The sequence below is a fragment of the Colletotrichum godetiae genome, assembly GCF_030913485.1.
Source record: "Colletotrichum godetiae strain CBS 193.32 chromosome Unknown BDP55scaffold_57, whole genome shotgun sequence".
NCBI classification, from domain to species: Eukaryota; Fungi; Ascomycota; class Sordariomycetes; order Glomerellales; family Glomerellaceae; genus Colletotrichum; species Colletotrichum godetiae.
In genome coordinates this window covers 64196-79186 of record NW_026851305.1, presented here as the reverse complement: position 1 = coordinate 79186, position 14991 = coordinate 64196, and the positions used below count along the sequence as shown (strand labels likewise).

The 14991-nt window shown below is 52.0% G+C and overlaps 3 protein-coding genes across 3 annotated transcripts; all 3 read left to right on the top strand.

Annotated features, from left to right (window-relative positions):
- Positions 1 to 1798: 1798 nt before the first annotated feature.
- Positions 1799 to 4304, top strand: BDP55DRAFT_562422 (GTPase-activator protein for ras-like GTPase; the record flags this gene model as incomplete). The annotated part of the gene is made up of 4 exons (XM_060570153.1): positions 1799 to 2000; positions 2063 to 2445; positions 2500 to 4093; positions 4144 to 4304. The coding sequence occupies 4 exons, from the start codon at positions 1799 to 1801 to the stop codon at positions 4302 to 4304; spliced, it is 2340 nt and encodes a 779-aa protein (XP_060424467.1).
- A 5558-nt stretch (positions 4305 to 9862) lies between these two features.
- Positions 9863 to 11276, top strand: BDP55DRAFT_562331 (isoprenoid synthase domain-containing protein; the record flags this gene model as incomplete). The annotated part of the gene is made up of 7 exons (XM_060570146.1): positions 9863 to 10020; positions 10075 to 10137; positions 10205 to 10458; positions 10541 to 10697; positions 10756 to 10845; positions 10917 to 10950; positions 11007 to 11276. 7 exons carry the CDS (start codon positions 9863 to 9865, stop codon positions 11274 to 11276), a joined length of 1026 nt encoding a protein of 341 aa, XP_060424466.1.
- Positions 11277 to 12018: 742 nt separating this feature from the next.
- Positions 12019 to 13337, top strand: BDP55DRAFT_678753 (redoxin). The gene is made up of 4 exons (XM_060576011.1): positions 12019 to 12554; positions 12657 to 12702; positions 12772 to 12937; positions 12990 to 13337. Exons 1-4 carry the CDS (start codon positions 12241 to 12243, stop codon positions 13016 to 13018), a joined length of 555 nt encoding a protein of 184 aa, XP_060424465.1. The 5' UTR covers positions 12019 to 12240; the 3' UTR covers positions 13019 to 13337.
- Positions 13338 to 14991: the final 1654 nt, after the last annotated feature.

The following is a 14991-nucleotide window of genomic DNA, read 5'->3' as shown; positions in this document are numbered from 1 at the left end:
CATCACACCCCCATCCATCCTTCCATCCATCCACTTTGCTCATCCAACCTTGACCCTCCAATAAAGCCAATCCCACCGTTTTGTGCAACCTGTCCGCTGCACCTCCGGCCAGTCTGTTCAATTACGAGCCTGGCTAACCGTATGAGTACCTTGCCTACACAGTCAAGTGAGAGCTCTGGCTGCTCTCTCATCATCTCATGGCACCCGCAACGGGCCTAACATTCTGCAGACGTAAGAGGCAATAAGGTACAGATACCGATGCTTGTTGATCGCTCACTCAGTGTCCGTGCCATGTGCCTTGTGCCTGTCCATCTGCTGGCCCTAAGTGACCCATGCCCCTTTATTCGCGACCCATCCTATCCATCCGTACCTTAATCTCTCCGTATGCACCGCGACCACCAACTGTACGTACCCTTTACCTGGATATGGCCAGGACCTGAGGAACACAGCCTTTTCCCTCTCTTTCACAGTCTCTGCTCTCTGCTCTCTGCTCTCTCTCTGTCCCCGGTCCCTCTTCATCCTCTGCCTCTTTCTCTCTGCACCGCACGCCCCCCGTCGCACTCTTGTCCAACTTTGATGCTTGTCCCTCCTTTCGCACGTTCTGAACCGCCGCCCTACGCAGTCCTACCTCGCTGTACTCCGTACGTCTGTACCATCCCCTCCTTTCTACTTGAGCGACAAGGGCCTATCTCTCTCTGTCCCCCCAAGAGAATTGGCCCCCCGGTCCTCATTCCACCCACACGGAACCATCATACACACACACACACACACACACACACACACACACACACACACACATTCAGACACACACGCTCATTCTCTCACACTCTTCTTCTTCTATCCAACTCTGATCTGCTTTTCTAAACCTATCCTCGCCCTTTTCTTCGCTTCTTGCAAACGGCAGTGAGAAAGCTCTGCCATCTCACAGCATAGCGACCTCCCAGAGAAACATATCCCAAAAGAACGGGCTCATCACGTCTCTCAACCAGACGCACCGAACCTAGCACCTACACAACCCTCCCCTCCCCCCCAATTATCTGACTGGATCTGGAACCTCGCCGCTCCTAGGCTCGATTTTAATTTGATCACCGCTGTCCACACACTTGCGGCCGCGCCTGCCAAAGCTAAAACAGCGCCCTTATTTGTCGCGCCGCCCTATAAGCTGGGTCAAAAGCAATATCCATCGGTCTGCCCCCCGACGAAGCTTCCGCTCGAAACACCACAAAAAACCAACACCACATTCTCGAAGTCTGCCATCTTGGGTTCTTTGATACCGACTCAAATCACTTCGCAGCCTCTTGTGCCCTCAACTCAATCACTGTCTCGAGGCGTTCGCTGGACGACAAACCAATTGTGCCCGCACACACCATTACACACTCTCACCCACCACTCAATCACACTCTAACCGACCCAGTTCCCGCACGACACGCACGACTCGATTCCACCCAGTTCCTGGTGCAGTTCCCCCCCAAAACCTGCCACGCCCCCTCCATCACCTCTTCGCAGCCACGTCTTGACAAACCGCTCTTCTTTCTCGAGTCGCAACGGCCTGCCAACGACAACTGCATCTTTGGATAACTCGGAAGAACTACTTCCTTTCACGCTGGATTCCAAGAGTCGCTCTTCCAATCGCCAACCTCGCAGCTGCACTGCAACTTTGCCGTCCAGCCACCCACCGATTCACCAGCGTCGGCCGTCGTAACCTCTTCGCAGGCGACGTCGAGACCCCGTTCATTCAAGGGGCTCTCTCAGGCGACCTGCCTACTTCGCGCAAACATCACCTCAGATCATCGTCAACATGTCCGTCATGCTTCAAACACCATCTCGAGCTTCGACCGCCTCCTCCTCCTCCTTTCAACCCCTTTCCCGCCAAAACACCATGTCTTCCTACGATGGATCGCGGTCCGCCCGCCAATCGAAGCGGTACTCCATGTCCGCGCTGTACATGTCCATGTCAGCGAACGAGACTGATCTGGAGATTGAGGATGACTTGGCCAAAGGTAGGCTCTGCAGCCGCTGCACTATTCTTGCCAGCCCACCCTGCTAACGATGCATGTTACAGCCCAGAAGATTCTCAGAGAGCTCAAGTCCAAGATCTCTTCACAATCCAAAAAGAACTTTGTCCTCGAAAAGGACGTACGATATCTTGATTCCCGAATCGCCCTCCTTATTCAGAACCGAATGGCCCTCGAGGAACAGAACGAGGTCGCAAGCCACTTGGAAGACGCGACGGATATGCAAGAAGGCGCCTTTCCCAACGACGACAAGACGCAAAAGTATGGCAACTTGATGTTCCTGTTGCAATCCGAGCCGAGGCATATTGCACACCTCTGCCGATTGGTGTCAATGTCGGAGATCGACTCTTTGTTGCAAACAGTCATGTTCACTATCTACGGAAACCAGTATGAGAGTCGTGAAGAGCATCTGCTCTTGACTATGTTCCAGGTTTGTGACCCGTGACCACTGCGCGAATTCGCAAGCTGACTTTTGGTGCACTAGTCTGTTCTCACCTACCAATTTGACAATACCCCCGAATATTCTTCGCTTCTGCGCGCAAACACGCCCGTCTCACGAATGATGACCACATACACGCGCAGAGGACCAGGACAGAGCTTTCTCAAGTCAGTTCTCGCTGATAGAATCAACAGTCTGATCGAGTTGAAGGATCTTGACCTGGAGATCAACCCTCTCAAGGTCTACGAGCGCATGATCGAGCAGATTGAGGAGGACACCGGTAGTCTGCCTGCATCGCTTCCCAAGGGCGTTACTGCTGAGCAGGCTGCGGAGAACCCCCAAGTTCAAGCCATCATCGAGCCGCGCCTCACGATGCTCACCGAGATTGCTAATGGTTTCTTGACGACCATCATTGACGGACTCGACGAGGCGCCGTACGGTATTCGGTGGATTTGCAAGCAAATTCGTAGTTTGACGAAGCGCAAGTACCCCGATGCCAATGACCAGGTCATTTGCACCCTCATCGGCGGATTCTTCTTCTTGCGCTTCATCAACCCGGCAATCGTCACGCCCAAATCATACATGCTCATTGACGGTCAGCCGGCTGATCGCCCGAGAAGAACGCTGACCTTGATTGCAAAGATGCTGCAAAACCTTGCTAACAAGCCCTCATACGCCAAAGAGCCGTACATGGCCAAGCTGCAGCCCTTCATCTATCAGAACAAGGAGCGTATCAACAAGTTCATGCTTGACTTGTGTGAAGTCGGCGACTTCTACGAGAGCTTGGAAATGGACAACTATGTCGCACTTTCAAAGAAGGATTTGGAGCTGTCCATCACGCTGAACGAGATCTATGCCATGCATGGTCTGATCGAGAAGCACAACGGAGAGCTCTGCAAAGATGACAACTCACACTTGGGCATCATCATGGCGGAGCTCGGAGGCGCGCCCCCACAGGTTCCTCGCAAGGAGAACCGCGCTATCAACCTCCCCCTCTTCAGCCGATGGGAAACAGCGATCGACGACTTGACAGCGGCGCTCGACATCACGCAAGAGGAAGTGTACTTTATGGAAGCCAAATCCGTCTTTGTGCAAATCATGCGATCGATCCCTTCCAACAGCAGCGTTGCACGAAGGCCTCTGCGTCTCGAGCGGATCGCCGACGCCGCGGCTACGAGCCGGAACGACGCCGTGATGGTCCGCAAAGGTATTAGGGCGATGGAGCTGCTTTCACAGCTGCAGGAATTGAAGGTTATCGATAAGAGCGATCAATTCGGCCTGCTGCGTGACGAAGTCGAGCAGGAATTGCAACATCTTGGATCACTCAAGGACGGAGTCATTCAGGAGACTGGCAAGTTGGAAGAGGTTTACAAGACCATTCGCGACCACAACAACTACCTCGTCGGTCAATTGGAGACGTACAAGAGCTACCTACACAATGTTCGTTCGCAAAGCGAGGGAACCAAGCGGAAGCAGCAGAAGCAACAGGTCCTCGGGCCTTACAAATTTACTCACCAGCAGCTGGAGAAGGAGGGTGTCATTCAAAAAAGCAACGTCCCGGACAACCGGAGGGCCAACATTTACTTCAACTTTACCAGCCCTCTGCCGGGTACCTTTGTTATTTCTCTTCACTACAAGGGTACGTTATCCCGATTGCTCAGTGCGCAACTTTTACTGACTCTGCTACAGGACGTAATCGCGGTCTTCTTGAACTGGATCTCAAGCTCGACGACCTTCTTGAGATGCAGAAGGACGGCCAGGACGACCTGGATCTGGAGTATGTCCAGTTCAACGTCACCAAGGTTCTCACTCTGTTGAACAAGCGATTTGCGAGAAAGAAGGGGTGGTAAATGCCACCAACTTGGCCCTCTCAATTCTCGACTGTACAACTTTCCCTCCCAGAGATACCCTCGACTGGCTTTCCTTCGAATTAGGCGTTCTCGGCATCTCTTTGAATCCTGATACCACGACGTTTTCGTCTTCATCGTCGCACCGCCTTCGACTTCCATCCTCGCATTTGTATGCATCAATGCGTTGCCATTTTTCCCACTCTTATGAACACCTCCTCGCTACGGCCGCCCTTAATTCACTTCTCGACCATCTCGTTTATCCATACGCATACCGGCGTTCTTATACCTGTCTCTTTCGTATTCGCCTAGATCTTTGTTTGCATGCTCGAGGCTTTGAGCCGCTTTCTCTAGACTAGGTCACGTACAAGATTATCACCGTGGATATATACATATGGGAACCTGGTTTTTTGTCTCTTCCAGCCTTGCGCGCCACATGATATCGGCGAATAGGCGGTACGGCTTGTAGTCTTCTCTTTTTTACACCCTCCCGATATACCTGCTACGTCATTTTTAATTCTCGTGTGTGGCGGCCGGCGCCAGGAAATTCATGGTTTCATGCTGCCTTTTGTAGCTTTGCTTATCTCCTTTTTGGTCCTCATTTCCCGATCCCACGTCCTGATGCGCAACGACGGCGCAAGTTGTATTCGGCTGGTCCGGCGACACTTTGGTTTTTATGTCCTGTCCTTTGTACTTCATGTCTGAAATGATACGGTAGAGAAGATGGACGAGAAGGAAATGGAATGAAGGTGGATGATTTCTCTCACAACTCGATCTCTTCGTGATGACGTATCGTGACATGTTCCTCAAAAATAATGAGGTGACAATATCGTACGAGGGAAGAATTGACTTCCGCGATTCAAGGTTTGAAAAGGGGGTGTATGAGGGGTTCAGTTTGAGCGACAATTTTGACAGCTCGTCGTGTTTGTCTCAATTTTCTGCTTCGGTTCCAAAGCTTCAGTACACACCTCTTCTGAGTTTTTTCTTGGGGAATGGCGCGCATTCGTTCGTAATGGTAGGTGGGCATCTAACTGTAAATCTGGACTTCTCGTGTTCTCCCTATATCTGCGGATTTCCTAGTCGGTGGCAACACTTCATCCGATGAGTTTGTCATCCGAGATGGGATGGGTGGGTGAGTAACGGCTGAGGGGAGGGGGGGTGACGTGAGCCTGCCTGCCACGTTGTCCTGTGGCGGTGGGCTCTGTTTTGTTTTTGTATGTGTGTTCTGTTCGTGTTTCAAGTTTTGTGGCGTAGAGGGCGTGATATATACACGGTGGTATATATCACCGAAGTGTGTGTGTCGTGTTTGAGAGGTCTGGGGGTGTAGGGTGAGGAAGGGCGCTACATGTATGTATGGTTTGCCGGGCCCTTGGGTTTGTTGGAGTGCTTTCTTCTAGGTTGAGAGGCATGGAGGGAAGGTTATGGGTTGGGTAGGGTAGGATAGGAGAGGGTGTGTGATTTGAAGGAGAGGAGTGGTTTGAAGGTGACGATGGTTTTTTTTTTTTTTGGCTCGATTGGGTTTGGTTGGCGTGTCACAGCCCTGTGGAGCGGGGGTTGTAGTGGTTCAGGTGCGGCGGCGTGGTGGGTTGGTGAGATGAGATGAGGCTGACGTGAGAGTGGTGGTGAGGTTTGGTGAGTTTGATGGGTGGGTTTGCTTTTGAAGGAGGCTGGAGATGGGGGAAGAGCCGAGATGATGATGTGAGAAGAGTAGGGATATTGTTAGGAGGAGGCTGTTTGTGTTTATAAGAATGAGCTAAAGGCCAGTTGCAAGGCGTCTGAGGAAACATGAGTGTTAGTTGTGGACTTTGGTGAATGAGAGTCATGTTGCTGAGGGTGAGTTGGTCACTGGACTTGAGGAATGCCATGATGATGAGCCCGCATGATGTGATTTTGGCTTAGGATCCCGGGGGAGACAGGAGATGAATCGCTTGTGATCTCGAGAATACGTGGGGGTCACGATGAAGAATAGACGAACGAGGCTGGATGTGAAAAGGACCTCACCTCACAGGAGATGTCTAAGAAGAGCGGACACAGGCTGACAAGTCCCTAGCATGACTCTCTCGAGCAAATGCCAGGAGTTGTACATTCTGGTATATTAATGAGGGTGTGAGTTTGAAGGTCGTGAGAGTGGAGTCTGCTTTATTAGTGAAGCCGGCGTAGCCCAGGTTCAATGGAAACCTGTCAAGCATCCTTGCTACTGCATCATATCATGATGATCGAATAGAAGGAACGATCAGTACACGTGCCTGGAAGAATCTGATCTCCAAAGATTCGCAACAGCCTCACGTGTATCGCACATCTTCTCACGCAAAGACAGAGCGCTCCGTTTTTGATGTGAAATTGAGTCCGGATTTCGAACCCCCAACCCCCGGGACGCAGACAGTTAAACAAGTTATCTGCCAGTTCGTCAGAATCACTTACAGAAGCCGGCAGCAGTGTTAATCTTTTGCTTATCCATGATATCAGGACCGGGTGAGTAAATTGAAATCCGCTGTATCTGGAGACTTTGCTTTATGCCTCCTGAGTCTTCAACACTCAGACCAAATTTGAGAGTTAAAACGAGGAGACAATCCAGGCAGAATATTTATATCTTCCGAAGGGGTATGCTCTCATTGCTTTGTAAGTTAATCTATCTCGTATCATTACAAGTTGATCTCCTGAATATATCGGTGGTGCTTTGATCAGGTTGATAACTTGAGAATTTCAGACGGAGCTGTTTTGTATTACCGCATGACGTCCGGATGTGCTTGGAAGTCTGCATTTGGGACGAGACTAATAGAGCATAGGAACATCGACATCTGACGCCTTTTTTCCGGAGACAAAGCGTGCTGTTTATTTGACCTCATATTAGATGGCAAGACGATACGGAGATGTTTCCATGGGCGTTGGAGCCAGATAACCGAACTTTCTTGATCTGGGTTTTGCTTTGGAAGAAGGCTGTGTAAATTAGTCGCGGAAATATCTGATTGAGTTGGGTTAAAAACGCAGTGTAAACGCCTGTTTCTGAATCACATGCCTAATTGGATCATCTTGAGAGCTTGGGATCAGCTAATGTCGCAGTGAAGATTACGCCCCACAAACCTTGAGCTGGAAGAAGGCTGTGTACGGATACTCTGGTCGTGGGACTTTCTGGTTGACTTGGGTTAAGAACGTAGTGAAGACTTCGCCTCTCGTCCACGACCGACGTTTGAGAGAGGTTAGCATGCAGGGGTTGGGGCGGCTGCAAATCGTCTTGAGAGCTCGAGATGGGCCAACATTGCAGTGAAGCTTTCGCCCCCAGCACCTTTGACGTTTGGCTTTGGAGGAGCTGAGGTGGGCCGGTAGGAAAACGTCTTGAGAGCTTTGGAGGGAGCCAAAATTGCAGTGAAGACTTCAGCCCCCAACCTGGTTACTTCCGGCGCGGGCTGGACTTCTGGAATGGAGCTGCGGCGTTAAAGTGGAAACACATCTTGAGAGCATTGGGGGGAGCCAAGATTGCAGTGAATAGCGCTGCTCAACCGCAGCAAAGCTGTGGCCTTCTTTGTATGCAGGGAGTGAGTCGACAAAGTTGCTAATCGTCTTGAGAGCTTGTTGAGATGGACTAATATTGCAGTGAAAAATGTGACGAAACGTCTTGAGAGCTTGGGGTGTGCTAAAATTGCAGTGAAGATTTCGCAATTCGCCAATGAGATATGCTTTGGGGGGGGGGGGTTTTGTGGTCGGTCGTAGCTCAAGTGTTGAGGTTCTTCAGTTTTCTTGTATTCAGTAAGCTCTATACCGAGTGTGTAAGTTGACGAGCTCTGAGCCTGCATGATTTGCCATGATGAGAAAGCAGTAGCGAGGAGAAGTAGGCAGTTGGCAATACGACTGCCTTGAACGGGATGCACGATGAAATTGCTTTCAGCCGATTTGATGCTCCAAGACCCCGAGTGGCAGCATTTGTTGCGACCATATTTCTTACATCGTTAAACCTGAGGATCGTAGACGAGAGCTAAAGGGAGGATGGCTCTGCCCGGGCCTTTGACTTGTGATAGGTACCTAAAGTAGGAATCAAGCAAAGACATCGATTAGGGATGGACGATCGTCGCCAGCTTGTTTCCATCGAACACCGAAGCATGTCGTCGCATTGAAGACAATGTGCCTCTGCAAGATACCAATTCTGCTCCACACTTTTCATAACTTTGAAGCTTCACTTGCGCCTGCTGCTACGAAACTACTGTATAGCTATGTTGGAATCTCCGATAATTGTTGTCTCTATACCTTGGCTAGTCGCGATATCGTTGCCCCATCAAAATACTTAGACCGGGACCAAGCTCGTCCACATTGCGTGGCCACTTCGATCCCATGATACATCCTATGAATCAGCGTGTGGGCAGTGTTCATAGATACGATCGGTAAAAGCAACCTGAATGGTTCGCATTATAAAACGTGGCGCATCAAGTCGAAGACGTGGCGGAGACGAGCCGACAGGTCGGTTCGTGATGAGATGGGATGGGATGGACGGATGGATTTGGTATGACACACCCTTAGACGCACCCTTACTACACCACACGCTGATTGACCATCGTGCTGGGTGTAAATCACCAGTTCACCAATATCGCCACTTGGAGGCCGCATATTTGTTATAGTTGGTGGCGATTTGCGATCTCGGTAGTTGCCAAAGGGTGGTGGGTGGACAAACAGTCGGTGACGCTATTCAATTGAGATGTCGGCGACCAACTGGGTATTGCTCGTTGTTGCATGACACACATCGGCTTGCGAGGCCGCATGAAGTGAAGCGTTGCATTTGGCGGGGAATACAGATATCGTCGATGGATGGTGGCATTCGTTTCAGAACACAACCCGAGTGACTGGGGATGTAAGTGGTCACTAGTCTGTCGGCCATCACTGAACCCTAGACTCATCATGCCCAATTCTATGGAAGATCCAAGTGAACAAGTAGTCGGAATTTTACGTACTTATACCAAGCTCCCCACCACTCACCGAAAATCACCGAGCCCGGTGAAGAAAGTTAAGCTTGTTTCGAGCACGTCAGCTGTCACTTACAACGCCCCCCAGCCGCTTCCCACGCGGGCCAACCCGCATTTCCCCCAAACGACGCAAGACGCTTGCCTACCAAAACTACAACGGGGGGAAACAGCAGGACCAGTTGTCTATCTGATGATTCACTGATAGGGGAACGATGTCCGACGATCAGTGATTCGCGGTCCCTCTCTCTTTTGAGAAATTCCCATAATAGGGGAGAGTTCTTCACCTGTTGGGTTCCCTTGGGGCAGCATTGACTTAATCTCGCAATGCTCCACACCAGGAACCCAGCAAGCAAAAAGTCGTAATTACCTCCATCATAAACAGACAGAAAGACGCACACGCCAACGCAAAACAAAAGGGGGGAAATCTTGAACGTTGTGCTCCCTTTTTAGCCTAAGTGCCGGTAGGGTGACATTCGTTGGACCTTCTAGAAGGAAAGATAACAAAAGCCAAATCAAATCAAATCTCGATAAACCGGACCCCTATCTTCTAAAATCCTGCGCAGCTTCGAGCGCTTAAGCACCGAGGTAACTGTACCATTTCAAAAAAGAGAGATGGCTGCGCATACCGAGAGCGCGCAGCTGGCCAGTCGGCTCGATGGACTGGTCATGGTCATCCCGGACCTACGCCGGATGGTCAGCCACTGGCCGTCTGGGAAGAATGTTCACGCCTCCGAGGTTGAGGGTTTGATTTGCAAACTCCTTGAGCAAAGGTGAGCTGCTTCAAGACTTTGAAGACATGATTCTGATATGCTGACTTATCAAAGCGATACGTCACCAAAAGACAAGGCCAACGTCCTGGAAGCGAATCCGGCTCTCCTAGCCTCATGGTGAGATATCCTCAAACGAGTCCCAAAACAAGAGCAGCACTTGCTGATACGTCGTGTGTGACTTTAGCCTCTGGCCCAACGCAAAAAGAGAGAGACTCGGCACCCTGACGCTGATGGTGCTCTGGCAAGGTAGACTCGATGACTACATCGAGAGCCTTGAGTATAAGAGCGCGGAAAAGGCCAAGGATTTCCGCAACAAGGCCAAGGACTATATTGCGCAGTATCTTCAGCTTTCTGAGGGGCCCAAGAAGGCGTCGACGGACCCTGTCATTACGGGGTTCCAGCCGGTTGCGAAAGTGATTTGCCAGCAGTATGATCGAGGTGAGATTTGTTTTCTTTCTGTCGCTGGCACTCCTAGGTATAGCGAAGAAATCTGGGAGCTGACGTTGTTTGGCCATGGCAGATCAGCGGAGGAGGTTGAGGGTCAGTTTGTTCGAGTACATTGACTCGACAGTGCAAGAGATGCGGTATATCCAGAACGGACACGCGCCGACGACGTTATCGTATGAGAAGCTTCGTAAGAAGACGGGCGGCGCTGGCCCTCTGTGTGCCTTGGCAGAGTAAGAAGACTTGAGAGACCCCTCGTGAAGGGGAAGGCTGTTGTTGACGACAGAATAGGTTCGCATCTGGATCAGAGTGGCCGGCGCACGTCGTCAATACGCAGCCGTATAAGATGGTCCAGGAGTCGGTCAGCGTCATCATCGGCCTGTTAGTTTTGCCCCTCTGAAACACCCCGGATTGGAGGTATGCAGAAGCTGACAAGATATTTTGGAAAATAGAACGAATGACTTGCTCTCGCTGAACAAGGAGTTGGTAAGTGAATCCCGCATGGTGATGTTTTGCAACCGAGGAACTAATCATCCGAGCAGCGAAAAGGCCGTACTCTCAACGCGGTCCCGGTGCGGTACTGGAACGGGAAAGACGGTAGCGACCTGGAGAGTGTCGTCGGAGAAGTCGTCGAAGAGATTGACAAGGCCATCAGGCAGCTTGACGTCTGCGAGCGGAGGTTGATCAACCTGAGCCAGGTGGATGCGGATGCGATTCGGGAGGTCACTGCGACGCTCAAGACGATTTGCACTGGCAACTTGACTTGGAGGTTTGTAGCTTGGCCCTTTCTTTCTACCGCTGGGCATTGCTGACGATGGGAACAGTCTTGAGTCGAAGCGATATAACGTAGGTCCACCGGATGCTGATGGAAGCTTGAGGCAGGAGTTGAGGGCTCCCGATTCATGAAGTTGAGAGAAATGGGTGGAACGGAGACGGTAATGGACGATGATAATGGATGGTCATGAGTGGTAGAGTAAGAGCTGGGCGGCGACGCCGCGAGTAGAACATCCGTAATGATGAATGATACCCCAAAGGGCCCTAACCTCATGGATCAATTGCCAAACGGCCAAGTCCTCTGTTCCAACGCGTGGGATGCGGGTTGATAAGTTGACAGCCCCCGATTCCCAGTGCCAGCGGATTGGAAAAGGGGACCGAGGACCTTGAGAGACAGCGCGATAAGAAGCAAGTATTACAAAAAAAAAGAAAAGTAGAGGTTGATGAAATGCATACGTTATTGGTGCCGTGCATGACAAGTCAAGTTTGCGTTGCAGCGCCCGGGGCTTATGAACAAATGCGGCGTACCAAGGCGACCGCGCCAGAAGGATTTTAGCCTCTTAGCAACTTGGGATTATTACACGGTAAGGTACCTTACCATACTGATACTCCGTGCTTAACTACCCACAGTAGGCGAGTAGGTACAAAATGATTGTCTCACAGGGGGACGCAGGGGGGGACGTTTGCCATTGGACGTTGGTCTGATGTCATGGCAATTTGCGAGCTCAGCCAAGCAAATGTCTCAATTGGGACCCGGGGGGGTAGTGGGAGTGGGCGCGGCCCCTCCCAAGCTTTCAGCTCTAGGGCAGCGTCTGGGGAAAAAGACCAAGCTCCCCCCCCCCCAAGCTCTAGTCCCAGGAAAACAGAAGCTCTACTTACCAACCTAACACAAACACATATCATCCAGCCTCGTCCCCCATTTAGGAGCGTATCTACTAAACTTCCACACTCACCTCGCACCAACTTCAACCTCCAAACCGTACACATCTACCTACAGACACAATGGCTTTCCGCTTCGCCGCAAGAAGACTCGCTCTCACCCGCCCCGCTGTGCCGGCGCGGGCCTTCCACTCTACGCCCGCCGCCTTCGTCAAGGTTGGCGACGCTGTGCCCGAGATCGACCTCGTCGAGAACTCGCCCGGCAACAAGGTCAACCTCGCCGAGGAGTTTGGCAAGGTAACCAACGGCCTCATCATCGGCGTGCCCGCCGCCTTCTCGCCCGCGTGCTCCGCGAGCCACATCCCTTCGTACATCAACCACCCGAAGCTCAAGGAGGCCGGCTCCGTCTTTGTCGTATCCGTCAACGACCCCTTTGTGTAAGCTTCCCCCTTCAGACTTTCGAGGCACCCAAAGTTTTGAAGCACCGAGGCTTCGAAGCACCGAGGTATAGAAAGCAATTGATGCTGACGAACGAGTAGCATGAAGGCCTGGGGTGACCAACTGGACCCTGCCGCCCAGACTGGAGTATGTCAAGAGCCCAATTTCCCTGTCCCCTTGCATCATGGCTGCGATGAGGTGCTGACACTGTGAAAGATCCGATTCCTGGGAGACCCGTCCGGCGAGTTCACCAGAGCCTTTGACGTCGACTTTGACAGCAAGGCCATCTTTGGCAACGACCGCAGCAAGCGCTATACCCTCGTGATTGAGAACAGCAAGGTCAAGGAAGCCCACGTCGAGCCCGATAACATTGGCACTGCTGGTAAGATTTTAGGCCATGACATCTTGGGGGGACTAGCTGACATTCCATACAGTTTCCCTGGCCGACAAGGTCTTGGGTTGAGAAAACGTGGACCCGAAGTTGCGTTGTTGCGAAGATTACGAGAAGGAGAACCTCGAAGGCCACTTGGAATAGGTAGATGCGAGTTGAAAGAAGATGCAATGTGTATCGCGAATACCAGCTTGAATTCAGAGACAATCTAGGAAACGTGTCTCCCAATCTCAACCCCTGATGACAGCACCAAGAAGAAATGGTGTCTCGTGTACCGGCCTGGGGGTCCCACAAAGAACTCGAACGTTGCCTTCGAAAGCCATCGGATCATACACGACGCGAATAGGTACCCGAAGTGATTGACCAGGACGAGACTATCATATTTGTCAGGCCTACAAATGCCGAAGCTCAAGTGAACCCCGGAACTAAAGCTGGCCGAGCCGGGCATTTGTGGACACCCGACAACCGGCGACATCGGAGCCACTTGATGCCGGGCCGCTCCCGCCTGACAAATGCAGGGGCAAACAACGTGAGAATGCAATGTCGCTATCGATAAGGGTGAATGACTAAGGAGAAAGCGAGGGGCAGTTCCGCCAGGTTCCGCACCTACTTATCGAGCGACAAGCAACGATTGTCTCAACTCTCGATTGTGCCAGCCGTGGCGCTCAGGGCAGCTGTGTGAGTCGTTCACCGTCATGCCATGCATCAAGCCCAAAGCCAAAGACCACCCTCTCTCTTACTCCTGGATACCTATTGAGTCCCTCGTCGCTTAACTCCGCACTGTCTTGGGCTGGACTGGGACAAGGACCAGATTGTGAGGGCGCAAGGCCCATTAGGTCACCTGCCCGCCGTCGGACGCAGTCACTGGCCAGCGTCCATTGCAATGACACTGGCACGGGGCTGCATCTGGCCCCCGGGGGTTTGAGGACTGGCCTCCTCCCCGGTGGTATTGGTGTCTGGGGGAGGGCGAAGTGCTTTATCGAGTCGTGTGCTGCCTGAAGCGCATCTCGTTCACCAGTGCCTGATCACTTTCGCTGGGCTGCATTCGGAGACGAGATGTAAAGATAGCGCTGGAAGCGCAAAATAGAAGCATCTGCAACCTTGTGACCCTGTCCCCCCTCACTTCCTTACCTCTAAGGAGGTAGGTACTTGAGGTACCCAAGGTACTCACTCACATTACTCACATTGGGAGCGAAGTCCGCCATCATATTCCCAAGACCAGAGGAGATGCATGTTGGAACATAGTGCCGATGGTGTCAATATTTAACGGATAGAGTCAGCTTGTTCAGTGACACTGAGACTCAAGTTGCAAGGCTGTACGGAGTACTGTGATAGAGTGAGGTGAGGATACTCCCCCTTGACCCTGCCCCTAGGTACCGGTGGTTCACAGTGCAAGCCCGCGCTAGCCCAGCGGGGAATTTGTACCCCCGCCCTACCTAAGTGCCTGATAAGATACTTTGGATTTACCGTCACCGCCCGCCATCAACCAAGTCACTCGGCCTCTTACCTCCGGTGCATTCTTCCAACCAACACCCGACGTCTGAGTTCCGTCATTGGACCCAATACCTACTCGCTGGGAGAGAAGGAAGTCACTGCCTGCCTGGTCCTGACTATCTGTGACTGCCAAACCAAACCGTCCGACTCCCTCCCGCTATCCACCCACTCATCCCACCCACATCCCACACGCTCAGTTGCTCACTCGTTCACCTTTCCAGCAACGCATTCCAATCCCACTTTCACATCCACATACCCACGCCCACACCCATCACCCATAGACTACCGCCCTCGCACTCTACCTCGCGGCATTCTACACCGCAGGCAACCGAGCCAGGTCCTTATTGCCGCCTACCGCTCTGACTGATCCCGCCCGACCTCGACAGCCCGCCGATTCTCCGAACAATCGCAGACCGCGCATTTTGTACAACTTGACCAGCTCTTCCCGGTCTTTGTGCCTGTTTGTTACCTCAGCCTTGGGCCATCGCAGCCTGCAACTTACCAATCTACCCCTCCACCCATCAAGTGAATCACACACCGCGACCGGCGCC